The sequence below is a fragment of the Grus americana genome, chromosome 23 (assembly GCF_028858705.1).
Source record: "Grus americana isolate bGruAme1 chromosome 23, bGruAme1.mat, whole genome shotgun sequence".
Lineage (NCBI taxonomy): Eukaryota > Metazoa > Chordata > Aves > Gruiformes > Gruidae > Grus > Grus americana.
Genome location: NC_072874.1, coordinates 1,585,292 through 1,612,583, shown reverse-complemented (window position 1 = coordinate 1,612,583; position 27,292 = coordinate 1,585,292). Strand labels below are relative to the sequence as shown.

The following is a 27,292-nucleotide window of genomic DNA, read 5'->3' as shown; positions in this document are numbered from 1 at the left end:
GCAGGAGCCGGGACTGAGAAACGGCTGTAATCCTGAATCTGTGGCAGTTGAGTCCAGCAGTTGCTTTGTGCTTTGTAAGAATGGGAAAGTTTAATCTGCAACTAAAGTAGCCTTTTTCTCCTGCTGCTCTCATCTTTAGCTTGCGTAAGCCACAGCCTGCTGTGCTGCTTTGGAATTTATTTAATAGCTCAGTTGTTTGGACATGATTAAAAATATAATGAATGGAATGAAGCAGTAATAAGATGAACATCTCATAAAGGGTTTTAGTCTAAAAATATCTGTTTCGGTTCAACTAGTACAGCGAAGACTGTGGTGGCAGTCACAGAAGAGTCCGGTGCATGAATCTCTTACTCAGCGGCAGCTCACTAAAGCTTGTATGAGGCTTATGTGTCACCTTCCCTAGTTTATCTCTTACAATGGGCCCTATTTTTTTTCACTCCAGCGTTGCTTTGGCTTCCTGGTGTTTCCCCTCTGAGTGCCTGATGCGTAGCTCCAGAGAAAAGAGGCTTTACTTTTTTTTAGATTGAATTGCATGTCAGATAGGTGCTGCGTAAATTCTTATTTCCAATATGAGCATTTGAAGGGGTTGAACTTCCATGCTTTGCCTGGATGTGCTTTGGCTGTTTGAAGGGTTTGAGAGCCCAAGACTGTTTAGATTTAAGATTTAGTGTTTTCTTAATAGAAAATGTTCAAGGCGTAAACCGATAGTCACAGAAGCTGAGTATTAGTCTCTTCTGTGGTAGACAGGTTAAGGGAACTGTCTGTAATAAACAGATTTTGTTCCTCTCCGCAGCGGTAGCATCTGCAGTAGAGAATGCGGGGGTGGGTGGGTGAGCGTGTCTGCTTCCCGTGCTCCCCACCTGAAGTTAAAGTAGGATTTGCATCTGCGCCCTTGGGGAGGGTAGATTTGTGTTGCATGTACACAGTGTAATTAAAGTAGCAGGGAAAAATGGAAGCGGAAGAAAGGATTTTTGAGCTGTTTCATGTTAAATGCTCAGTGAAGTGCACCTTTTTTCCTCCTTGTTATTTGCATGTGGGAACCTAACATGGTGTTTTTGTGGTTACACTTGAATTCTTTCAATATGATCTGTCTCAGTGTAGAGTTGTATTACCAGTGCCAAAACATTGAGCTTAAATTTCACATCACTGATACTAAAGCAACACGTAGGTTTGCCCCACGTAGCGCAACCAGATACGTGCCAGTTCTGAGGTTTTCAGGCATCTTCTTTTCTAGGTTCAGTCCCAGTCCTTTCTCTTTCCATTCATGGGCTCTGAGTGTCCTTTAAAGTAAATCCATATCCTGTTTCCATGACAATATTTATACAATAGATGCCTTTCTTGTAGCACATATATATGGATCTTTCATTTGTAGCAGCTCTTTGCATCAATATTTAGGGTCTCCTTGAAGTATGTGGACAATCATACTAGTCTAGATAGAACTTAAATGAGTATTTCTGGATAGATACAGGTCTAGCTTTTGAGTAAACCTTCATATTGTCTTGTCTGGGGAGAGAAGAGTAAACAAGGTGGATTTTTTTTCCATTTCGCTGATGAGTAAAATGGGAGGACAGGAACACTCGTTGTGTGGTAGGTGGTCTGTCCAGGTTTCCCTCCATTCCCCATCTTGTTTTCTTCAGCTAGAGGATGGGGTTTGTTTGGGAGAACTGAAGCTGTGTGCTCATGCTACTGATGGCAGTAACAGCTATCATATTTTTCCATCTATGCAGGATGGCCAGCAGCCACTCTAGTTGTAGCAGTGCTGAGTGGGTGGCCGGACATTTCTCCCTCCCTCTCAAATACATCTGTCAGTGCAAAGGTCTCGGAAGCGGATGTTAGCAATCTGAACTGGCAGGCTGCAAGGGTCCCTGTAGCGCCTGTCTTGCAACTGGCCTGGTAGCGTCAGAGACATACAGCGCAGCTCAGCCATGCCTTGTCTCGGAAGTGCACGGAATTACACCCACGTGCTCCAAAGTGACAGGCAAGTCACCTTCCAACTTGAATTCGGGATGTTTACTTCAAGTGACTAGTCTTTATATCAAAGAAAAACTCCCTTGAATGCAGCGCGTGGTTAGTTGTTAATGTGCTACGGTTCTGTACGTGCATGGCGGTGGTTCTGTGATGAGCGGATGGATCTGGAAGCGGTAGATGTTCTCCTGTTTGCAGTAGCAGAGGGCTACTAGCAGGAGGGCTCTGCTGCAGATTTCTCCTCGAAGCAGGAGTGCTGACCAACACCCCATCACGGCATCTGTGCTTTTCGTTTTTGTTTAGCTGCATCGTGAAAATCGCCAAGGACAGTGATTCTGCAGGGTCTCTGGGAAGCCTGTTAGCAGGCTGTCGTACTTCCCTTCTACTGAACGATGTTTTTTGACATAGACAAACTATTGAAATATCAAGCCGTGAATTTTTTTTGGCTGTTGCTTTTCTTTTTTAATCAGTCTTATGGACATTTCCCCTTTCACCTTCCCTGCCTACCTTAAGCTTAGTTTGCATAAATGTCGTCTTAATGTGTGTTAAATAGGTTGGGATGTATGAACAAAAGCATAGGGCAGGTCTCAGCACCCAGATCCACAACATCTACCTTTGAGTTACAGACGAGGATTTGAAATCAGAGTAAGCTCCTTGAAATCAGAATAAGCTCTTGCTTCTGAAAATACTCAGGTGCTGAGGAGATCCCATGTGGGGCTAAAAACTTGTTCTCTGAGATGAGTGCATGTTACTGCATAGCTTGCAAAATTACGCTTGTGGCAAATTTTGCAAGATAGGCACCTGTGAATTTAGGAAACAGGACAGAGCCCTAGGCATGTTTTTATGACATAATTAGATCTCTTTAGCTTTGTTTTCAGTGAAGAGGATAAAATTACCTTCTAGATTTTTTTGATCAGTTATGACCGCAAATTAATAATGAATCTCTAGTGCCGGAAGCAGAAGACTACCTAATTGCTATGGCAGCTCAGTGGACTCTTTCGTGGCACCATCCTTGATAGGCATTTGCTTTCTGGTTATTGATACGAGGTGTCTGCGCTGGGAGCTCAGCATTCCTGGTTGCTTTTACTATTGACCATTCTACTCAATGGTGTAATATTTCACCTTTCCTGTCCTCAAGGACATTTCTTTCTTTCTAACATCTAATCTAATTTCCCCACAAGCTGTGTGATATCACTGAATAGTTATGGTGTTGCTCTGTAGGTTCGATGTCCCGGTTAGTTATGCCAACAGTACTGGCCATTATGTGGTATTGAGTAGCCAAGCTTCCTAAAGGAGATACAGAAAAGATAACTGTAAGAGGGACTAAATTAGAAGGAATAAATTATGCAGGCAGTTGAGAAATGAAAACAAACTAGGTTTTCTATACTTATTTGTGGGGGTGAGCCAGATTTTATGTAGTTTGAGTGGAAGCTGAAGAAACTGGAAGCTGTGAATTATGGGAGTTTCTGGCCCCGCTTCCGAGGAAATGGGTTACTCTTGGTTTAACCTCAGTGTAGTTGTGAGCTTACTCAGTCCGTTGTGTGTGTGTGATCCCCAGCTGCCCCTCCAAAGGCTTCTGAAAGCCAGGAGTGACGAGGGGTAGGAAGGATGCATGGAGGCTACTAGAAGAAAGGACATCGAGCTGCCTGTGAGCTGGTGTGAGCGAAGACTCGGCAGGTCGGCATGTTTGGGCACAGGGATCGCACAGTGCTGTAGGTGAGACCTGGGGAGCACCAACACCGCGGGGCTCCTGGCTGGGGCTGCCCTATGCTCTGGTACCTGCTGCTTCCAGAGAAGTGGCTGAAAAAACCAGGAATGATATGTTGTGGTGGATGCCTTTCCTCTGCTGTGAAATATTTATTAAAACAGATGTAGTTGGCTACAATTTCTGTTTCTGGGTAATCGGCCAATAGCTAGAAAAGATCAATAAGCAGATAAACAATGTGGCCTCTAAAGTTGGAACTGACTTTTTTAACAGAACAAAGAGCGTTCCCTGTCCAGGGACACTCTCCAGCAAAATGCAGAGCGGATCAACACTGGCACCCAGTGTCTAGATAGAATTGGTTCAAATCTGGGTTTCCAAATCTGACACCCTTTTTTCACGCTGATGCCTTGGCTTTCAGTCTTGATGTGCACAGTGGAGTGAGGTGCTTAATCTGATATGGCAGCTGAACTCTCTGGGGCTGCAGTTTTAATTCTGCTTTCGTTTGGTTCCTGCAGTTGTCTTCTGGTGCTGATAACCACTGCAGTATTGCTTTTCTTGGCTTGTCTTTTATTTTACAAAAAGATACAGGTCTTTGATATTCCCTTGGAATGGTTAACCTTAGTTCAGGGAGGAAGAGAGAAAACAAATGTAAAACCGCCCTCCTCCCTAGGGAAGTTTCTTCAAGTTACTCTGCAGCTGTTAAATGCCAGTTCAATGAAACCTTTAAACATACACTTAAATCCATTCCTGCTAAGCAAAACACTTAACCACACACTTTACATTAAGCTTGTGTTCAAGTGTCGTTGCACTGAAAAGCAGCAGGACTACCGCACGTTCAGAAAGATAAGCACGTTCTCAAGTGCCTTGCTGATTAGGCTCCTGATGCAGGAGAGCATCCCAGGTTGGGATGGCGTGTGAGGACCACTGGTTCTGGAAACTAAGCATCTGCCAGTACGATGTTGTTCTTCAGGGCCCGGCAAAAGACTTCTGTAGCCAGGCTTCAGTATCTGTATCTTCATTCTAGCCAGGCTTCCTCTGTGCTCAGCAAGTAATGACATTTATTTGAAAGTATAAATAATGAGTGGCATAAAGTCCCAGATGTTAAGGATCCCTGCTCACCGCATCTCTGAAGATACATGGGGTTGTTTGTTGCTGTGTCTCCCATGATCTTGCTGCTTCTGTGTTTTGAATCTTTTGCTATTTCTGTGGTGGGATGACTAAAAGTAATCTAAAGTAATCCTATCTCAGCTTGCATGGTACTCTTGGAAGTTGCACTGAAGTTGCTGTAGCACATTCCAGGAAGGTAAATTGAAAACTGAAAATGAATTTCCAAAAAAGCCCTAGAACTGCTACCACAAAGAAGATGGATGATGAACCATTCTGGTCTGTTATTATCCAAAAGTAACTGTCCGGCTGGTTTTTAGTGAACAAAGAAATATTAGAGGGAAAAAATAGTTTCCATTTAGCTTTATCTCTGTTGGCTGTACTGGAAATGAATCATGACATAAAAAAGGATAAAATGAAATGAAAAAGATACCATTTATTTCCTTTTCTGTAGCACACACTGGACACTTATTCTGAAGGTTAAAACTCTTCTGAACTAGAACAGATTGCACTAAAACACTGCTGAAAGGTATTAGAGAGTCGTCAGAGCATCTCTGTGGTACTTGGCCCAATAGTTATGGACGAAGAGGGAGAGGAAATGGGTCTGTGTGGATGTCCCCCTCCTGTGGAGTTCACCTTTGTGCTGGCCAAAGGTGCACTGGCCATGTCGTGCACAGGCGTTTCCGTTAATTTTTGAAGCTGTGATGGAAATCTTAGAGATATTCTCTTTAAAGAGTCTGTTTCTCTCCTTGGATTTCTTGGAAGGTAACAAATCTTGTGCAGATTGTCTTCTGAGTGAAGTACGCTCTGCCGAGCCCGGATCTCTAGCAGAAGAGCCCTTTCTGTTGATTCCCTTGGATGTGTGTTGACTTCCAACCTCCACTAGATTCAGAAAGTGCAGGAAAATGGAAAGAACGGTTGAAAAAGCGTAGTGGAGATTAATTTGGAGACGTGCGCAGTGATGACTGAGCCAAGAAGTTTAGGTCAATGGTTTTGTTATTTTGCTTGGTCTATGTAGCATCCTTTCATTGGGTTTTATAAATTATTCCTGCTGTAATAACTGTATTCAGGAGCTATAAGCGCCTGCTCTGGCATGGCTTGCTTGCTTTCTTTTCTTTTTTATTAGGAATGAAAATTGGTTGGGAATGAGGAGATAATGTATGGCCTCATATCATAAAAGTTGCACTCCTTGATAAGATTTCAAGGTTAGAACAATGATAGCATTGAAATATCTGTCGTAAACTACCGTAGATAATTTAAGCAATAAAATAGCTTCTTTTAGCTATGTAAATAGGGTAATAGACTGGAATGCAGTCTCTAGATGTATTAAATGTTGGGGTTATTTTATATTCAAACAATATAAACAGAGAAAATGGAGCTGAAGATTAATTTGAATAGGAAACAGGGAAGATTTCTCTTCAGAATGGTGAGCAAGTTAGGGGATGGATTTGAGTTTTTGTTGAAAGTACCTGAATTGGTAAAGTTACTCCAGTGTATCAGTGTGATCAGCAAGAAGAGAAACATCTCTCTGCTTTTTTTTTTTGCCCCTTTTTTTTTTTCTCCTGACAAAAAGAGCTATGGGGTTTTAGGAAGGGCTGATGTAATTAGGCTGAATGCGTTTTGATGGTGGGATGCTGTCCAAGGATGCGTTGAGTCACATCTAATGACTTAAAAACTACTAATTAATTTCGAATGAACTGGAACAAGGAGACATGGCTTGACAAGTACTAGGTTTTGAAAGCTGCTGATTTTGAAAACTTGCAGTGTAGTGATCCTGGGCAAGGGAATGAGAGAAGTTAGGAACAGCCTGGTGAGCCTGTTGGAAAGGGCAGAAAGAAATGGGGGTAAAAATTAAAGTCAGTGAAAGGTATGAAGCTTCTGATGCAGAACAGCAATTCTGGTAGCTCTTTTAGCAGCTCACAGGAATGGAGGCTAGAAGTGTCTCAAATGTGTTTTCTTCTTGTCCAGTTTGTTCAGTTCACTTTCAAGCAACACGCTATGAAATCTGTGACACACCTCTGATCTTGTACTAATAGATTTGAATGTAAAATTTACGAAGAGTAGCTCCATGAGGGAAATGAATCTTCGTTGCTCCGTAAAAGCTACGTAGCACGGAAGATCTTGGATGATGCTCCCAGGGTAAGATCAAGGGTGGGAGATAAATCAGTGGAGCATTTTTGGGTTCCAAAGGATGGGACAAAAGGAGCCCAAACTGAAAGGCAGGAGAAAACAGAAAAGGAGAGAAAATTTGGAGCAGAAGGAAGTTAAGTTGGGCAGAGGTTGGTCTTGTGCCCTACAGGTTTCTTTTTGAAGAACAAGTGGATTTGAAGGATAGGTTGAAAACTGCAAGGAGCGGGAGAGTTCTAGGTTTTGGTGGGTTTATTCCTGGCTGATGTTTTCCATGTCCTGAAAAAGTCCCTGCTGAAAAGGTGACATTTCTGCCTTACTCTCAGAGCATCCTATCTCCTGATGCCTCTTAAGCCAGTTGTAGCTGTAGTTCTCACCTAACCTCCTCTCCAGAGATCAATTAATGGTCTGGTTCTATTTGTGTCTGCGCTGGCAATTAACACCATGATTATGGTTCCTCTGCTGTGGCATCTTAGGAAGTGGGGTCTCCAGGGCAGCCTGTCTGAATCACCCTTGGGACGGCGGTGTTTGAGGTATGTCAAGGAGCTCTCCAGGTGCAACTGCAATAGAATAATCCTATTTCCTTTCTTCTGTCATAAAATAAGATAACGGTTTGGCAGCTGTTCAAATCAAGACAAATAAAATAAACTGCTCTAAATTCATCATGGAAAAAAACACACTTAGCTACAAAATGACTAACAGGACCTTCTATTCATCTGTACAAATCTGGTCTGTGGCTGCATTCATTTCCATACAATCACTGGAAAATATTATGTTGATTGCCGGGAACAAAGCTTTTATGGGGAGGAAAAAAATCCATGCTACTAATCTACAGTGGAATTGGTAAATGGGTAAGACAAAGCTTTAATAATATTATTCTGTGCGACATCTGATGTAAATAATACAGTTCTATTAATCTCTCAAGCAATCAGAGAGTCTGGCTGTTAGAGGCAGCCAAGTATGAGCAATAATATTATCTCTTCTCAGGAATGTCGGAGTAGAATCACAAATCCGTTGCTTGAGAGCGGTTGCTGCACCAGCTCAGGGAGTCGCACTGGGCAGTGAAACAAAGGCACGGACCTCCCGTGCACCCCTCGGGGGGGTTGTGAGGGCATCTCCGGACTCTGCACCCCACGTGCTTGGGCTCCCGCCTTGCAATCTGCTGCAGGGGTTTTGTCAGGCTGTGCTTTGTCAGGAAGCATGGATGTCGTGTCCTTTGACTCTTGTCCCTCCCTCTCCAGGGGAAGGAGTACTCCGTCAGCTCGTGTTCGGGGGCTGACCAAATTCATCTTCTGCGCAAGTGCCTCAAGGGCATGACTGCGGCGGATCCTCTTACGGGCTTATGCCAAACCCGGCTCTGGATGTAGCATCAGCCTCTTTGGAAGCAGCTCTTTGGTCCGGGAGGCAGCAATTCGAAGAAGTGTTTGTCTTCTGCGGATGTGCATCAGTGTTTTCTGTTGTGGGGCTGGTTTTGTTTTGTTTTAAAAAATAAAAAGTCAAGGCTCACCAATTCCTGCAGCCACCCCACTGGATCCAAAGCAATCAAGGACTTAATGTCGCCTCCCCCAAAAAGCATGTGTGTGTTGTCTGTCCTATAACAAGATTTTAGTTAAGGCAGCCAAATGAAGCAGAATTTTTAAATGAGATCCTGTTTTTCAAGTATGATTTTAAGATACGATGCAGGTCAGGGTTGTCTGATTCTTCATGGTTCATTAAGTAGAGAGCAGCTAGTGTTAGAGATTGACTTTTAAAAATGATAGATTTTTATTTATAGCAAAGTTCTAGTCATTAATTTTAAAGGAAGGAAGCATAAAAGCAGGAGTGGGTTCGTTTTTTTAAAAAAGTGACATTGGTAATTTAATTAAATTAGGGTTTTGAGTATCATTACAGAAAATGAAACATTAGTTCTACACTGTTTTTCAACCCATCTGACATCTTCGATAGCATCCCCCTGCTTACAAAACCTGCATGGTCATTAATATTTCTATGTGAAAGCTGCTGCTGAACTTCCCAGCTCCAGGCGCTTTTGTGGAAGGATGAAAATAGTATTTTGGGGGAGGGAGCAAAAGGAAGAAATCTTGTCTGTCGGAGCTCGTACCTGGCCCCTGGTTGCTGCGTGGGCAGGCTGGAGCCCAGCACTGCGTCCCGGGGGGCTGGCTGGGTTCTTCTGGGGCCCCGGGAAAGGCGGCTGCTCCGCACACGGGCGAGCGCCTGCGGTCACAGAGGGAAAAGAACCTGAAGCGATGCAGGAGTCGAGCTGTATGTGCTGTTAAAATTAATCAAGTGTAAGGTGGCAAGGTTGCCTTTAATCTGGAAGCGGGTTAGCTAGACCACAAGGTGGTCGGTCTGGATCCAGGAAGCCTAATCCTGTGTTCGTTACAGATTAGTCTGTGCTTTCCCTGGCTGTGAGGGATGCTGTCTGTGTGTCTGCTGTCCGAGGGGCAGCCGGCGGGGAAATGCCGGGTCTGGGGCCAGAGCGGGACGTTTCAAATCCTGGTCCTAAAGCACTGTCCCGTGGCAGGACAGCAAGGTAGGGTCTCTGCATCAGTTAGCGTTAGGGATTTAGGCTTTGTTTCACATGTTTACGCACGGTTCTGGTTGTGTTTTATTCTGCTGCATGCCGTGTATGCTAGCATATCATTTTCCTTTTAATCTCCCTCTTTTCCTTGGCAGAGCTGCAGACTAAACCTCCCTTTGCTCTGGTTTTGTGCGTGCCCCTGACAAAACTGTTTCCAATGATAAACTATCACTCAGCTTTGAATGACCATGTTTTCCTTCCTCTCATGTTTCAGCCTTAATGAAAAGAACAATAATACAAGATGCCTGATTCAAATTTGATTAAGTCATTCTTGTCTTTTAGTTGTCTTCATTAGATTTTATTTTGGGCTCTAAAACCATGATTTGAGTGGATCTTTTTGGAGTGGCTTATGGGAACCAGTAGAGTTTTTTTTAAATTCTCTGAAGCTGCTGTACAGAGGCATTGGTTAAGGCTTTACTAGCCTTTTAGCTGCAACTTTCCCATCTTGCATTAAAGTATCCCATATTCTTTCTGATGCAAACTTTTGTTGACTGTACTTTGCCTTCAGCCGAGCCAGGCCCAATTGCATTTTTCAGGGTCCAGTTTGATGCATATGTGTGAAATCTCAATTAAACATACAGTGCAATGAAGTATAAAATCCTCGTGGGCTGAAATGTTGCTCTTTTTGTCTAAGCGATAGTTGCTAATTACAGGTTTTGCTGTCTTCTGTGTGGTTCCAAGGCATAACACAATTCTGCTTACATTGCAGGGGGCTTCGAGGTGCCTGGTAAAGGTCTGTTGAAAAATTATTTCAAATAGGAATGTAATCTCTGGGTTCTAATCAATTGCAATCATAATAAATGGATAGAACTGCAGGGAGGTGTGTGGGAAAGAGGAACGCTTTGCTTAGAAACTGGTAAAATGGGTCAGGCAAGAGTGGATCTTGTTTCTGACTCAGTTGCTTGGGGAATGATTTTTGCTTCCTTATATAAATCTCGATAGAAATGGTACTTAAATGTTAACTCTGACTGGCCTAATGAATTCTGGTGCAATTCAGGAAGGTAAGTTTTGTGGTTATTTGCTCTTTACATTTTAAGTGATGCATTTGCTTTGAGATGAGCCTTCTCTCTGGGTTCTTCGCTCTTCACCTGACAGCTCGGGTACAACGCCCTGTCCCTAACCAGAAGCACCTTTCTTTGCAGTTCTACCAGGTCACACGTGCGGAAATCCAGGAAGGCTGCAGAATGGGATTCAGCAGGGGACAACGTTCAGCATTGGGGACAAAGTGAGATACAGCTGTAATCCAGGCTTCTTTTTGGAAGGACACGCGTTGCTCACGTGCCATGCCAATTCGGAAAACAGTGCCTCCTGGGATTTTCCTCTCCCCTTCTGCAGAGGTAAAGTGCCCTCTCTTCATCTGGAACAAGCCACAGTGAAACAGGTTTTAATGAGCTATTTGAGGTTGGGAAAAACTTCATGGACTGTAAGTTTGATTTAAAAGACTTGAAAACTAAACATGATGTAGTTAATATTGAGGTTCCTTTTTATTGGATTCCTTAAAGCTGCCAGGGTTTGGGTGAATAATGGGAAGGTTATGAAGTGCTCAAAGTATTCAAAATGCTGCACAGCTACTTTAACTTCAATTTCTTTGTCTAAAGCGGGGTGGGGGGAAAACAGGAGTATTATCCATAAGATAATGCACCTACCCGAGACCATGCAGGTTTTCTAGATCAGACACTAGAAAATGAGACTGGATTTTCTGCTTTCCTGCAATGGCAAGCTGGCTTCCCTCATGGCATGTTCCACAGCGATTCTGGGGCTTTGCCCACAAAGAAGCATGTGTGCAGAGCGCTGTCGTGCTGCGGGTTGCTGGCAGTGGGGCCGGCAGCCTCGGACGGGGAATGCCACATGGGAGGTAAAATCTGGTGTGTGTTTGAAAGGCTGGCCAGCTTTCCTGCAAGCCTTTTGGGGTAGGGAAACTTCGATTCCTTTATTTTTACTTATTCTTAGCATAGAGAGCTCCTTGCTAATTCTCCAGGGCCACGAGGGACTAGAGAGTCTGTAAATATACAAGTGTCTGTGGTGTTCTACCAAAACAGTTGTTGCTGCTTTCAAGTCTTTTCCCCTCAATTCCTTGTGTACTTCAACAGAGCATCTTCTATTGATTCTTTTTATTGACTCTGCTTGTGCAATCAATCAGCAGTTCTAAGCTGTAGCATAAATCTTGAATTTAAAGTGAGCAAATATTGTTTGCTTGTTGTGTTTTTAATGCTTGCTTGAGTTACACAACAGTAATATGTGCTACTTAGTGTATTTTTTGTATGCTTACCTACTATTTTGGAGGCCAAGGGAGCATTATACCACTGAAGGAGAGGTTCGTACGGCCAGACTGACACTGGAGAGGGACAGCTATCGTTTGCTGTTTTTAGTACGATCAATTATGATTCTTCACTTTTCCTTCGAATTAGGACTCTCATTGTAACCTTTTTTCCTCTAATTTCAATGGAAGCACGGGCAGGAAAAACATTCACTGAGATTTGACCTTGAGAGGATGCAAAGCAATACCCTTTTTAGAAGAGAAGGAAATTGTCTACATCAATGGGCCAGTGTTTCCTCCCGCTCTGACAGCATTTCTCCGATAGCAGCCTTCCTTTGGAGGAAGGCAGTATCTTCCCCTTGCCCTGCTATTACTCAGGCATTTCTGTCGTAGTCCCCAGTAAGGGAGGAATTAACTTCTGATTCCAACAGGGGTCCAAGTGATGAAACAGGAGGGTTGGCATCACTGTAATTTTTGTGATCCCTGCTGCAGATGGAGCAAAAGAACATTTTTGTCTTGAACTGACAAACTTTTAACACCACCGTTTCAATCTTGAATCCAGCGATGATGGTGGCATCTGATATACTTTGGATGGAGGAATATTCAGTCCTGTTCCCAGCGCTGTGTGAATTGCTCCGATGGCAGCAAAATACATGCTTTTTTAGGCATGCTTGTGTAGCCATGTGCTTGCAGGTTCCTGCAGGTAGCCACTCCTTTTTGATAGGTCTTGTTCTGATCCTTCAAGACTTTAAGTAAAACTTTCAAGGCTTTTTTTGGAGGCAGGAACCAGAAATCTTCTCATGAAACACTTATATCTTTTTTCCCAAGAGGTAGAAAGTAGCATAGCCAGTCTGCAAATCGACTTGCTGAATTTGAAAATCAGCTGCGCTCCTTCTGTCCCAAGTAGGTTTTCAGCAGTCAGATGTTCGTGCTTGGCCGATAAACTGGTGATACAGACTGCAGTTCTTGCAAGGGGCAAAAAGATTTGCACACTGACGAACAGATTTACACCTTCTTCTGCAGGGAAAATAATGTTTCCAAAGCTCTGGCCTGAAGAATATATATTTCTTTGAGAGAGAAAAGATCTTTGTGGCCAATGTAGCTTATAATTAATTCTATTAAAATTGGCTTACTAGTAATTGTCACCTGAAAGTTTGCTAAATGCATTTGTACATATTTTTTTATTTTCCAACGCAAGTTGGAGACGGGTCGTGCTGCTGGGTCAGGCTGACAAGTGGAGATGCAAGGTGCCCTGCGCCGAGCAGGTGTTACAGTCTCGGGAGCCGCTGTCTTGGGAGTAGACTTGTCTAATGTCACTGCAAAGGACAGTGCTCTGTCTGGGGACTCTGCCCTTTCCTTCTTCCCCTCCTCCCCAGTATAATGGCAGAGGTATGAGACAGGCGTTGAAAACAGCGTGTCTACCATGCTAATCGATATCCTCTTCTGGTTTCTTTATGTTCTTTTCTTTGTGCTCGTCTTCCACTTTGTAACATCCTTTTCTGTATATTCGTAGCCTTGTCTCTATTCCAGTCTTCATGCATTGAAATAATTGAGGATGCAAGGAAATTCACGGTAGAAAAGAATAAGAAACAAAGGTGTTTGAGAAGTTGTGCCAGGACAGCAACACTTTGAAGGAGTGCTGTGGCTCAGCTGCTTTTTCTTCATAGGACTTGTCTGCACTCCCTTTACCCAACTCTCAGTTTTGAAGTACAGGGCTTTTCTATGAAGGACGAGTGTAATCTCAATGAGAAAGGGGTGTAGGAAGGAATTCCAGATGCAGGAAGAGTGGCTTGGTGAAATGTCTTTGCAGAGCCAGTGAAAGTAGCTAGTGCTGCAGCTGGCTGGTGGTTTTGAAAGCACAGTTATATCAAAATTGATTCTTGGACTCTGAGCTAAAAGAGACTATAAATTCAGTCAGTGCAGACTCTGCTCTGGTGAGTTATATTTCTTGCTTGCGTGGCAGGAAGGATTAAAACTGTGGTGATCTCATTCAGGGAGCACCAAAGCAGCAGCGAATGCCATCTCCACGCTGCTCTGCAAGGTAGGAGAGCACGGAGCTGGGTGGCAGCTGTGGCTGCGTGGAGGAGAAGCGTGGCTCTGCCTGGTAGACCATGTGTAACTCGAAATTTGCCTTGAGGACTGAAAGTCCTCAGCAAGTCTGGGTCAGACTGTAAAACCTGGACTAAGCTGACGTTTATCCCATCTCTATAATGTGTGTCAGAAATACCTGGAATGGTTTCCTTATTGCACCTTGTGTGTTTTTACACGCTTTCTGCACAGCTGTTCTGTAGTCACAGACTGAAAGGAGGCCCAGTATGTAATCTAAGCCGAGTCCTACAAGTCTAGCTCTACTCTTATCTTGACGGTTGGCGTGCTGGACATGCAACGCCAGCAGATGTGGAATGCTGTCTTCTGTTCTGCTGTAGTCAGGGAAGAATCAGCCCTCACCTGGGTCACTTAATTTCGAATAAAGCAGAATGGCGCGTTTGAAAGCACCAAAAGAATATCTGGAAACACTTGAATCTGTTTTTGTAAAGCGCTTTTATGCATGCAGAGACAAGTCTCACGCAGATTGTTTGCTGAATTTAAGTAGAACTGATAGGTTTATGATTCTGGTAGGCGGTTGAGTAAAAATTCAGTAAGCCAGCTGAAAAGTTGAGAGCATTTGAGAAGCTACATTTGCAGTGTATCAAATATGCATAATCTCATTAAAAGTGGTCTGTCTTACTACAACTCAAACAGCTGCTTAGACTGCACTGGGCCCAAAATAATTGAAGGGCTGTTCAAGAAGATTTTAGAAGATTGCAGAATATATTTTAACAAGAACAAACTTGACAAACTTAGGAAGTGTGTATTAGAGGTGGATGGGAAAGGAATACGTTTTCCATTGAATACCTTTTGCAATGAAATATTTTCAAGGAAGTGAAATTAAAAACTCCCCTTTTAATTAAATAAAACAAAAAGCCAAAACCACCATACCTTTGGCTAACTCTTTGGTTACTGTAAGTTAGCTTAGTCCTGTAAAAAAAAAAAGTAAAAAAACCAAAAAAGTCCCCTTGGTTAAGAATTCTAACATAGCATTGAGTCAAAATTCTTTTGCATATTTCTCCATCCCCTCCTGTGTTCCTTCTAGTACAAGAACAACTTTAACGTACCGGATCCAGTCAGACTTCCCAGACCCCAACAGTAAATGTGGCTGAGAACTTGCCCGTCAGAATTGCTTCTTCCAAATCCTGGGTGCGTTTGCCCCTGGGTGTGCGCGCTTGTGCTCTGTGTAGACCTGAGCCGCACGAATGCGTGATTATAACGAGGAGCAAGTCTTTGCCCAAGAGCACCCATGCCCTTAAATGAGGTGCTGGCGTGCAGAGCCCGGATTGCTGCAGATGTCCGATGGTAGTGGCGCAGGACCTTAATTGCAAAGGTACTTGGACTGATTGCCCGGGGCCAATAGCGGCCAGGCAACGGTAACGTTCAACATGTTATGCTGGAGATATGCTTACCTCCAGAGGACAGCCATCCTAAGAATAAATTGCCTTTTCCAGATCCCTGTGCATTGCTGAAGCAGCTAATGACCTTCCTCCTGGTCTGCCTTGCTGCCAGGCATGTGGTCTGAGAGTTTGCTGCCTAAGAATGGTTTTTGCATCTATTTTTCTAGCATCTGCAGGGGCACTTATTCATGAGAAGTTAAATTTGAACACGCCAGTAAACTGGTGAATTGTGCTTATCCTGTTTGGCTGGAATCCATTCATCCTCTAAAGAAGCATTTTCATTCTGTCTGTCAGAGGGAGGCGTTTGGAAGTAGCCCTCTTACTTTTTGCACAGACCTTCTTCGGAGGTCCCGCTGTGAATCTTGTGTATGGTACGTTCAAGTTTGAAGGATTTTCTGGTGCTTGGACTAACGAGGGATCTTTCAGCCTAAATTTATTGATGATTCTAGCTGCACTTCAGTGTCTGTGAATAACTTCAGTTCACTGACAGTACGATGGCAGCACAGATAACTTTGGCTGTTGGAACTGAATACCAGGGAACGGAGCATTGAGTTGGGATTTCAGTGGCCTTTTCCAGTCCTAGTTTTAGCTGTCGGAATGGCCCAGAAGTAGCTGCATCTTTGCCTATGTGCCTGGTGGATTTATCATGGTTTTTTTCCTGCCTTTCCTGCTTGCTGTGAGCTCTGCGGTGATCGGAGATGTGCCATCCCAGTCTGAGCACAGAGGCAGCTCCAAAGGGCCACGATCTGCGCTGGGGCTTAGAGGTGCCAGCGCAGCCTGGTAGCGCGTTAACGGGGTGCAAACCAGCGTTACAGCCTGGGGTGGGGTGCTCTGCCTCAGTCGCTTGCCATCGGTCGCTGGGAAGCACGTGTCCGCCTGTGCCTTCCGCTTGTTGGGGTGGCTGTGCTGGGATAGCAGATGGCCTTGAGAAAGAAGTTGGCATGTATGTTTGTCTGTCTTTCAAATGTCAGGAGTTGGAGGCTGCAAGTTTCAGCCCTGCTGATAGCACAAGCCCCAGATGCCTGAAAAAGGTGCAAAAGCTGAAGGATTCTCCTGAGCAGCCCTGTGGAGTTGCCCTGCCCTTTCTTTGGGTGCCCATGACCCAGTGCACTTAACGAATGTTCTCATCTGTGTTAAATTTCTGTTTGGAAGAGGTTTTTTGAAATAGTTTGTAATGAAAAATAAGTGTTGATAACGTAAAGCCCCAAGCTCCTTGACTAAAGCATCTGTAATGCTGCTCTGTAATACATGTTGTAAAGTTAACAGGCTTTTCTTAGCAGCGTTCCCAAATAAATGCTGAGCTGGTGCTGCATGTACGAGAGCAGTGAGCTGCCCTGATGCTAGTCAAATTAATTCTTGGTTTCCTTTATCTTCCTGCCCATGTTTTCTTTAGATCCTCCTCCTTTAATTGCTCTAATGGTTCCTGCTGATAAAGCTCAGGGTGTAAAAATGAAAGAACCTGCAGCAAACAAGAGATGCAGTATGTAATCAGGAAATGTCACTGCTAGATTTCTGAACAAGTGGTTAACTTTTTACTGCTATGATTTTGGTAACAGCATCCATTTCCTTAAGAAATCAGAGCGAACAAAGACGTGTAAGGCAGGTGTGTGGGATACTCCACTCCTTTTCTATTAGATTTCTATTAAATACAGCGCTTGTGCTCTAAGTCCGGTTGTCCGGACCCTTGGGGGTGTCTCTGTTGCTGGTGAAGGTGCTGAGCTGTGCGTGAGTTGGAAACCGGCCTCTCCCCGCTGCCATCGGGGAGTTTTCACATCTCTGTGAAACCCTTCTCGGTCACTGAATTCCTGGTGGTTTTCCTCCCCCTTTTCTGGCTACACGGATGGGAGGAAAGGTGCAGGAAACACCTCGGAGGATCCTAATCGGGAATAAGGGATGGAACGGAAAACTTGGGCAACAATATGTGAGGAAATAGCGTCCTGACAGCGAGACGCGTTAGGCTGAGAACTGTCTCCCCAGGGAAGTGGTAGAAGCTCTGTCACTTGGGGTGTTTAAAATGAGACTAAACAAATCACTAGTAAGTGTACGGTGGGGAATAAGCTGGCACTTGCCAGGAGACACTGGCTGACCTAATAGGATTTTGCGTCCCTCAACATCTTTGTCTTAGTAGCGTGGAGTAAAACACACACCATCCCACCGCCGACAAAAGCACTGGGGCTTTTAAAGCTTTGCTTTGAATTTGGGCTTATTCTTTTCTGATGTACTGCTTTGTGCATTGCAGCATGACCTGATAACTTGCATTCTGTTTCCAGCTGATGATGCTTGCGGAGGGACTTTGCGGGGACAGAGCGGAATTATCTCAAGCCCTCATTTTCCCTTGGAGTACGGCAATAACGCAGACTGCACATGGACTATTCTCGCTGAACCTGGAGACACTATTGCTCTGGTTTTCATGGACTTTCAGCTGGAAGATGGATATGATGTTTTAGAAGTTGCTGGAACAGAGGGATCCTCAATCTGGTAGGTTACTACTGGCCATACTTTGTTGTGGTCTGTACGGTTGTGTTGTACCTGCTGATGATTTGTGTGCACAGATCCAGACTCTGTAGGATGTTCAGAGTGAACGGAGTCTGTGCCTGAAGGAGAGAGTGGTTCCTGGTTATTCCCAGTCACAGGCTGTAGCTGCCACCTCCTAATGAAACTCCCTGGGATGCTTTTTATTTGCTTGGTAAACTTTGCAGTTACTACTGTTTACTTTAAATCATAGTCTCTGCAATAAGATTTCATAGTGCTGCTGGTTAGAAGAAATAAAGAATTTAAAAAAAAAAAAAAAAAAACAAAACCCAAACCACTAAACCCAACACTTCAAAACCCAGGAAACCCTGCTCAAACATTGTCACGCTCAAACCTTGGTTTTTGCTAAATTGTTTTCTGATTATTGCTAAATACGTTGCTGACAAGTTGACTTTACTGTTAATGAACTTTTGGCAAATGTTTCTACAGATCATTTTGTCCTTTAGACAGGAGGCTGTGTATAGAATTTCAATACCCCTCTCATCCCGTTGTTGCTTGAGCAATGCTTTCAAATATTGCTTTTACCTATAATAAATGCCACAGTGATTTTTTTTTTTCCAATATACATGAGCTACCCAAATGATCAGTGCTGTGTGAAGGCTTGCAGAGGGAATTTGGCGTGTTGCTTATGTCATGTTTATAGCAAAGCACAACTCTGCCTCTAGTTAATTTAGATGCTGTGATTGCACTCAACAAACAGTTAAATGTCCTAACTAGCAGCAAATGGAAGGGAGTAGTCTTAAACCCGACATCCCTCTGGAAGGGAAGAATTAAGTGTTTGAAATAATTAGGTGTTGCCTGGGATTATCAGCAGGAAGTTAAATTACGATTATTTATGAGGATTCTGTCACAGCCACAAATAACATTCATTTAAGTAATTTATACTTGCCTGGCAATTATGGGGGAATAGGATTTGAATGTTTAGGATGTATTGATGCGAGAGAACTTGCCATTTACCATGTACCAATTGTTTACTGTTCCCAGGACCCCTTTGAAAATTAGATGTTGCTGTTTCATGAAAAAACCCCTTGGTTTTATTAGCATGCATTAATATTTTAGGGCACGGTTAGTTTTTAGCCATTATGTACTGCAGCGAGGATCAGTCATCTGTGCTATGTGGTTAAGATGAATGTAGCTAGTTAAGAAACATTATTCAGCCTGGAGGTGTTGCCAGTGCAGCACTGTGTCTTGTCACATCAAAAATAAAACAATGCCTGTCAGAGTGAACCTGCTGGAAAAAAATTAATAAACTACCCATAAATACAGCATGGTAGAACTTAAAAAATGGCAAATGTGCCTTAGAAAATTAAACCCTTTGACTTTCAGTAGTACGTGCATGCACACTCTTTTTTGAGAGATTTAGTAGCTATTTTAGAGGTAGTATGTTTTATAGACATCAGTTTTGGGGCCTTGTCAGTGGGAATGATGATGTATTTATTTTCCTTCTTCCCCCTCCTTCCCCCAAGTGCCCATGTGCTGCATCTTCAATGATGCCTTTCCTCCAAAAGTATTTTCACGGGGAGTCGGATGAACTCTGCGAGCTGTAACAGCAGCGGGCTCTCGTTTGGATCGGCCAGGCGAGATGTGCTCTGATAATGAGCGACACACAGGTCGCACAAACAGGAATTTCATCCAGGGCTCGTACAAGAAGCTGTTCCTGGTTTTTTCTTTTTTGAGGCTTATCCTGCATTTTTATAGCACCATGAAATACACATGGGCAAGATAAACACACCAGTCAATTCAAAGGGACCTCATTTAGTATTCCTGAGAAGTAAACTTTTTCAGTCCCATAAGCGGAATTACAAAGAGTTTTATTTTGAATTTTGTTTTTCAAAGCTGGCCTTCACAACTCAGAGCCTGATAATTAAATTCAGATGACTCATTTTTCCCATTATTTAATAATTTTTGCCCGTAGGGGGGGAAAAAACTGGAGCTCATATCTGCTCTTTAAACATGTTGATATGATTCAGCTTGAAAATCTAGCTAAAACCCTTTTTTTTTTTTTCCCCCTCTGTCTATGAAAACCTAGTTTTTAATTATTGGTAATATGGCAGATAGACTTGCAGCCAAATAAACCATTCTATTGAAGTATCTTGCAGCTAAATATTTAATTTCCTAAGCGTTATAAATAGTTTTAATCTGGTCCAGAGATGTACACAAATAAACAAAACTAAATTTCATCTGGAGTATAATTCATACGTATTTTCAAGCTCTGGAATATTATATAATCGTAGTATTTACGAGACACTAACTCAGCACATTAAGCAAGCTTGACTTGGCCTGCACTTACTAAAAATCTCCTGCATTGTCATTCACCCTTCTCTCTATTAAAAATAGATGCTTTGTTGGTTTTTTATGAGCCGGGTTCCCTTAACCCTCTCGCCTCCAGCGGTGGCCACAGCTGTACCTGCTGCGCCGCACATCGATCTCGGCACACACAACCGCTCCCCGGAGAATCCTGTTACGAGTCTCATTTGGTCCCCGACCTGTCGGATGCGAATCCTGCAATAAGTCTTGAAAGGGAAAGGGTGCTGCAGCCTATGCATCCATATGTCAAGCAGAGCAATACAGGTTGAGTAGCTATTTGAGACATATTAATAAAATAACACACTTACAGCTCTTTTAACTGCTGTCGCAGTTTCTGTCATGGGACCTTGGGCTTAGATTTCCTTGACAGGTGAGAAATAAAATTCTGCTGAGCAGAGAACAGGAGGGGAAGAAAGTAGCAGTGTGAAAAAGAGCCCGTCGGATTAGAAAGGACAATGTGGAGGTCTCCAGGCTAGAAAGAAAAATTGGAAGGATGGCAGTAGCTGCCCTGTGCTCCCTTTGAGGGTAGCTGGAGTCCTAATCAGAGCCCTTTTCTGCTGGGGCAAGGATGCACTGGACGTGGAGAGGCATATGGACTATATGTGTTCTCGTACGTCACTATTCCCTGAGTTTTTCTTGTCCTTGAGGCTTGAGGTTCTCTTCCCCCTCATTTTGTACTAGCTGAGAGATCTGAAAGGATTAATGAAATTCTTCTCTCTAAATACATGTAAAAGAAGAAAATCCCTCAAAGCAGCTTGGGCTCCAGCCCTTAAGGGGACTGAGCTCTGTTGATCGTGCGCTTTGTGTCGGTATCTGCTCAGAGCTGATTAAATCCCTCGGCTAATGCTCCTCAGGAACGTCTGCTGATTGCGGCTCTTTCGTGGTACCCGGTTTGAAGCTTTCGTCAGTGGTGAAGCATCCCTGTGGGTGCTCAGCTACATTGAAAATACCAAAGCATTTCACGCTGAGCACCTGAACCGTCCAAAGACAGTGTCTGATGGTAAGGAAGTCTCCAGGCTGGTCCTGGGTGGCACCAAACCTGCTCTGTGGCAGACATGTCCCAGCCTCATCCTCCCTTTAATAGCTCAGGGATTGCTCTGAAGCTTTGGGTAGGTTTGACTTTGTTTCAAATACTGTCTTTGATCTCCTGCATGTTTTTCTGAGAGTCCTTAGACAAGTTGCTGGAGGATGTCTGAGGTGACAGGGTGGGAAGGTGCTGGTGGCTCTTCTGTCACACCTCCGGCATCGACGTGTCCCCTGAAGGTTTAGGAGTAGGAACGTGCTGTGCAGCAGCTGTCTGGCTGCACTCTGAGCACATGCTAATAGAGGGTACGTTTTTGCTTTGCCTGTGGTGGAAAAGGTCTGGATTTCCTGTGTTTGTGCAGATTTGCTGCAGTTTAAGTGTACGCAAACAATGAAAATGCGATTGTCTGTCTCTCGCGCTTCTTTCTGTCATCTGTTTAAATCTCGTCTGGCTGGTCTGGGACCTGTATCTAATATTAGGCATAATGACTTGTATTATGATTATTAAAGCATTATGCTGCTATTGCCAGAGAAAGGTGGTGGTGTAGGAAATGACTAATAATCCAATTTATGTGTGTGTGTTTACAGGAATTGACTAAGATCAAGTGTACATTTTGCTGGCTATGATGCAAATATTTAGCAAAGAAGATTTTTGCAGTCAGTCCAATATAGCTGAAGCAGGCAAGATAGGGGAAAGGCAGAAGCCTTGTTCTCCGGCTGTGCAGGTGCAACGTGCACATGCAGCAGAGTTCCTCTAGAGGAAGGGATTGTCAAAGCTGTGGAAATACAGGAGGACAGTTTAATGTTTGCCATGTAAAACTTCTTTTATGCTATTGAGTTGGAAAACAGGAGGAGGTGAAGAGGAGATGCTGTAAGCTTCAGCCTGTCCGCTGAACAGGTAGGCAGCTAGTGATGGCCTTTCCCTCCAGAATGATTTTGGGCGCTCCATGGCTATTTGTTCCACTGATGAAACTATTTAGGAACCTCTGCTCTTGCCAAATGAATTAGTTCCATGAGATAAAACTAACAAGTATCTCATTTGTCTGACTATGACAGGCTGTCTGGCATGTCTTGAAGGTTCATTAGATATTTCTGAGTTTTCAGCTGGGAAATTTACTTTGAGATGTAGAAGACTTCTTTAATAATGAGGGTTTTCAAATCTTTTATAGCTACATTGCGTTTTGCAACTGCATTTGGTAGATCGTGAGAAACCAAATTGGTAGGAGGGACTGGGCTTTTAGCTAGGAATGGCGTTGCTGTTGCTGCTATGTTGTGGTGTGGTGTTTTTCAGATCAAAAATACTACAGCATGTGAAAGGGCAGGACCTTTTTGGGTTGTTCTTTAGCCCTGTATTAGTTTTGAGTGCAGCAATTAACCTTCTTCCCCCTTGCCCTCCAGAACCTTATTTCACATAATCTTTTTTTCTTGAGCTCAGCTGAAGCAGAACGTTACCTGGCAGAGCACCTCCGTATCATGCTGAGAAAGTTGTGTGTTGACCTGGGAATATGACTTACTTTTGAATTACTTCCTTCCACTGGATCCTTGTTTTTCTGTCCAAATTTTGAGCTTGCTTAGCCCAACCTATAGAAATTGCACCATAGCTTGGGAATGGAAACTGCTTCGGTTGCTTATCCTTTTCCTCTGTGCACTCCAAACTGTGCCCACCCTTCTGAATTACAATCCACTGGGGTGCGTTTCCTCTTGAACTTAATTACAGTTCTTTATTTCTTATTGTAACTTCTGCTGAATGTGGCTACATTTCTGAAAATCAAATGCTTACCCTTGAAAGAAAGAAGACCCCTTTTGGACAGCAGCCCTTTCTGGAAAAGCATTTCAGAAGTTCTCTCTTGTTGCTGTGTTTCTGCGGAGAGCTGAGTTAGGGGGAGGAATGGCTGGAAGAATCACCTGTGTTTCAGCAGCTCCTCTTAACTGTTGCTGACTTTTTTTCTTTCCTTGTCATTATCTGCAGTTGACCCTTCCCTCCCCACCACCTTTGTCTATCTGCTAAGTGGTTTCTAATACTCATTAAAGTTCTCCTATGCGAGATCTGCTTTGTGCTTCCCTCTTGATGCCAGTTATTTCGTACCGCTGGCCAGGCTAATCTATTAGCACATCTTGTGCTCTACCTGTAAGAGATTAGAGTGTTCTTGAAGGTCACTGTTTCAGATGATGGTAACGCCGGTTGGTGAAAAACTGTTCTCTGTATGTGCTTCTAATGAACCAACCTATTTTCTTTATATCAAAGCACCTTCTGATCCTTAGAGAGCTGCCTTGGAGCTTTCAGCATGTATTTTCATCTCAGACCTCAGTCAATGTCTGCTGAAGTCTTGGGCTCCAAAGGGCTTGTGAATCAGGCTGTAGTGTATTGTCACTTGAAGTGTGTTCCTCTTGCCACCACGTTGCAGCTCAGCAGCCCTGGGTCTGTGCCCCGTGGTGCTGCTGGTTGTACCGATGCTGCTGCTGCTACCACCGGTACGGGGTAGTGGGAGAGTTCTTGCAGGAGCCGCGCAGGCTTTGCGTTGTGATAAACAACTGCCCAACGCGCGTGGGAGCTGGGAACGGACCCTCCCCGCTGTGCTCCCCCCGTGTGCTCCCCAGCAGCTGCCGTTCTTTGCAGGGATTCTGTAAAACAGATTGCCTGATGACTGCTTTAAAATGATTTTCATCTCACACTTGCTACTTCCTTTTTGATATTCCCCCCCCCCGTCAGTAATTGCTTTTATTTGAAAGCTGACAAGCATTATCCTGCCCCGGTGCATGCACAAGGCTGAAAACTTGAATTGTGTGTCTTGAAATAACTTATTTCATCACTAGTTAAAGCATAGATAAGGCAAGTGTGAAAGTTTTCTTTTCCTGTGCAATGAATTAAGCTTCCTTATTGTAAGAGCTAGTTAACTAATGGATGCTTTATCTGTAATATTCAGATGCTTTTCTTCCATGTTAATGTTTTCCATAGGACTGGGAATGAATAAAAAACATACATGAAGTGGCTTTTGAAATCCCTATTTAAATGTCAGTTACATCTTCATTGGGATCTGGAAAATAGACTTCCTTATTTGACTGGTACAGATTAATTTTATTTTTTTTTCTTCCAAAGCATTCGTAGTGCTTTTAATTAGAAACAAATTCTACCAAGGCTTTAAAGCTGTAAAACATTGCTTTAGTGGGAAAGAGTCTTATTGCAAACCCCCCGTTTTTTCACAGAAGGTGTATTCTCTGGGGGTGACATTTTGGGGAAGTTTGTCAGAAACCAGACCGTCCCTGTTCACGCAGGCAATGCCGGCAGCTCCCCTCGCTGACGCTGCTGGTCCGTGCTGCCTCCGGCGCGTGCGTGTCGGTTCTCTGGGCGGCAGCTTGTTGCGCTGCGCTTTGGGCCTATTTCGATCTGAATCTGCAATAGGAAGAACAGGAATTTGTAGGTCAGTGAGCTGATTTCTCTCTGTTAGGAGATGGCTGGGACGGTCCTGGGAGCCCTTGGTTCCTGGCGGTAGCTGAGAGGTTGAGCTGATTGCTTCCCTAGCGAATGCAAACGGTTCGTGAGCATCTCGATTGCTGTTTGAAGCTAAAGGAGTGGCAATGCCTCGTGCAAGGTAGTTTCCGTAGTGGTGTGCAGTGTCCTAAAGCTCCTTGGCCTGTCGCACTGCAGAAATCACTGGGAAGTTCTGGAAGAAAGGGCTGGTCAGGGTCAGATGGTATTTTAAGATGTTCCGTAGTTTAGCGTATATCTTCCCGAAGTCGCAGCGTGGTGGGACACGGAGGCGGCTGAACTGGCTTTTCCTTGCTGCCGGCTGCCCGTCCTTCTCCAGGGAGGTGCGTGCTCGGGGCTGCCGGCAGCCTGAACCACTCGTCTGCCCGGAGCGTGGCGGGGAGAGGGACTTTTGTGACAAATTACAATGAAAGGGCCTCCTGACCTCTGCCGCTCATGTTTCATTCAATAAAACATGATTAGATTTCATATACCGTTTTCTGGCTAATCTTATTTTTCCATGCATTAATATGATTAATTCTATTTGCTAGATAGTAGAGAGCATTTCATGAATATTCAGGCTAGCTTTATAAGCCAAGGAAGAAGATGCTTTTAGGCTGAAAATTACCCTGATCATGTTTTAATTGTCCTTTTTATCCCAATTTGTCCTTCTTTGGTGTTTGGTCACCTCTGAGGCAGAGCGAGAACCGTATGTGAACGCCACTGTTGTGTGGGCCGCAGCTCAAGGGATGAGGGGCAGGAAGGCCTGTAGCACCTGGGAAAAATCCCTGAAGGTTACTAAACATGAAGAAATTAATATTTAGTTATTTCCGTCCTGGATGCAAACACATGTTGGAAGAAAGGCTTGTTTGTGAGAACACTCAATACCTGCAAGCTAAAGAGGTGGTTTGTTTTTTTTAAAGACAGACCTTGTGCAAATTAGTATAACACAGCTGGCTGAAAGCTTGAAGAAATATTGGTAATCTCAAGAGTACCTTCTGGATGTGACCCAAAATATAAGTGACCACATAGATTGTAAAACGGTGAATAATACCTTTATTTGGCATGGGAAGGAGACTTTACGTAAGTGCAAATGATGTCACAGGTTGTAAAAAGTTGGACATCTGGGGTCCTCTTGAAAACACCATGTCTCTTCCTCCGCTGTTACAGCGGGACACTGAGCTTTCCCAGTTTAAGCAAGACGTTAGACAAATGTTGGTGGGAAGGATCGGTGACTTCACTTAAAGGTGCTTCCAGGAGATGTGTCTGCCTTACTCATTGCATTTTTTGTTGTTCAGAAACCAATTCATGTCACTTTTGTGCGAGGCTCCGCCATAGTTTAAGCTGGCTGAGGATATGCATCTGCACAGAGTCCTCCCTTTACAGGGGAATTCACCGTGGTGATGGAATCGGATTTGCGTGTCAAAATCTGTCTGCCAGAGCCGATAATAGTCATGTTTTACACCACTCACCTTATCTACAACTTCAAAGTGAAAGAGCGGAGACACCTCTGCAGCTGTCTCAGTACTTTCAAAGACCTCTTTCTTCTGGGGTTTCTTTGTGGGCCCATTCATGGATGTTTTCTCATATTTACAAGCTGTATTAAAGAATGTACGTACTTTGTTTTCAGATGTCACCTGCTTCACAAAATATATTTTAACTGATCTTTGCCTGGTGGGTTTTCCTTCCTAGGTTCACTGCAGCTGCTTCTCTGAAAGCGTGTGCTTGTTCACCTGCGTTCTGTTTCTGTAGCTCTCCTTCATGTGCTGTAGGTGGAAGTACCAAGTGATAGATTTGGTTTGGTGTTGAGTTCATCTCTCTTGTTTAAATTGATTTTTTTGGATGTCTGATGCTAACGTATCTCATGTACTGCGATTAAACTACAACTCCCTTCTAATTTGCATTATATGCCAATTCATTAAAGTTGTGGAAGAATTGCGTTTAGCATGGTTTGCATCATCTGCAGAGAAGTGTCATTTTTTGACAATTCTCAGGTCATATGCATGCCAGCCTGATCTTTCCACTTGCCTCTATAAATATTTTTAAGTGCATGAAATAGAGGGAAGAAATATCTATAGAGAGCCTACTTTAGGAGATGTTTGTTGGCTGCTAAGGGTAATGTGGTGAAATATGTTGTGTGTTATTTTCTGCTCTTTAGACAAAGTGTAGCACTCTAGCAAGATAGAGGTGTCAGATCAGCACCTTCCAGCCATGAAACATTGCAGCAGTGTGTGGGAGATGCCCCGGGATGCTCCTGGTGGCAGGCACTCTGAAGTCGGTCTCTCCTGTATAAACAAGAGTTGGATCAATATCTCGCTAAGTAGCGAGTTGGCAGCAAACCGAATTCTAGATGGGGAGGAAGGATGTTCTTGTGCATTGGATTTATTTCCATTTACTGTCGTGGTGGGCAAGAAGCTTATCACCACACCTTTGTCTCCTCTTGTTCATTCAAGCCCTTTAGTCCAACCTTTTCCTATTTAAATTGCAACTGAGATTTGGGGTTGTGAACTGGCAACATCAAACTAACAAATTTGAGATAATACACCAGATCAGGTCTCAGGAAAACTGAACTTGGCAGTAACCTGTTGTAAGCTTGTCAGAAGATCGTGTTGTTTCTGTTTTTCCTTCCCTTTTGTGGTTTTTTTTTTTTTTTTTTCTTTAAGGTAAGCTACTGAAGTTGGAGATCTCAGTCTGTTACTCTAGACCTGACTCACCAGCATCTTGTTTCCCTTTAGATGTT

The 27,292-nt window shown here is 43.7% G+C and overlaps 1 protein-coding gene across 5 annotated transcripts in view; it reads left to right on the top strand.

Moving 5' to 3' along the window:
• CSMD2 (CUB and Sushi multiple domains 2) overlaps window positions 1–27,292 on the top strand; it is a 302,978-nt gene that overhangs the window by 67,287 nt on the left and 208,399 nt on the right. For all 5 annotated transcript variants that reach the window (XM_054802279.1, XM_054802278.1, XM_054802277.1 and 2 more), the window contains exons 4-5: window positions 10,622–10,816; window positions 17,495–17,702. In XM_054802279.1, coding sequence (XP_054658254.1) covers window positions 10,622–10,816; window positions 17,495–17,702 — 403 coding nt within the window. The remainder of the gene's footprint in view (window positions 1–10,621; window positions 10,817–17,494; window positions 17,703–27,292) is intronic.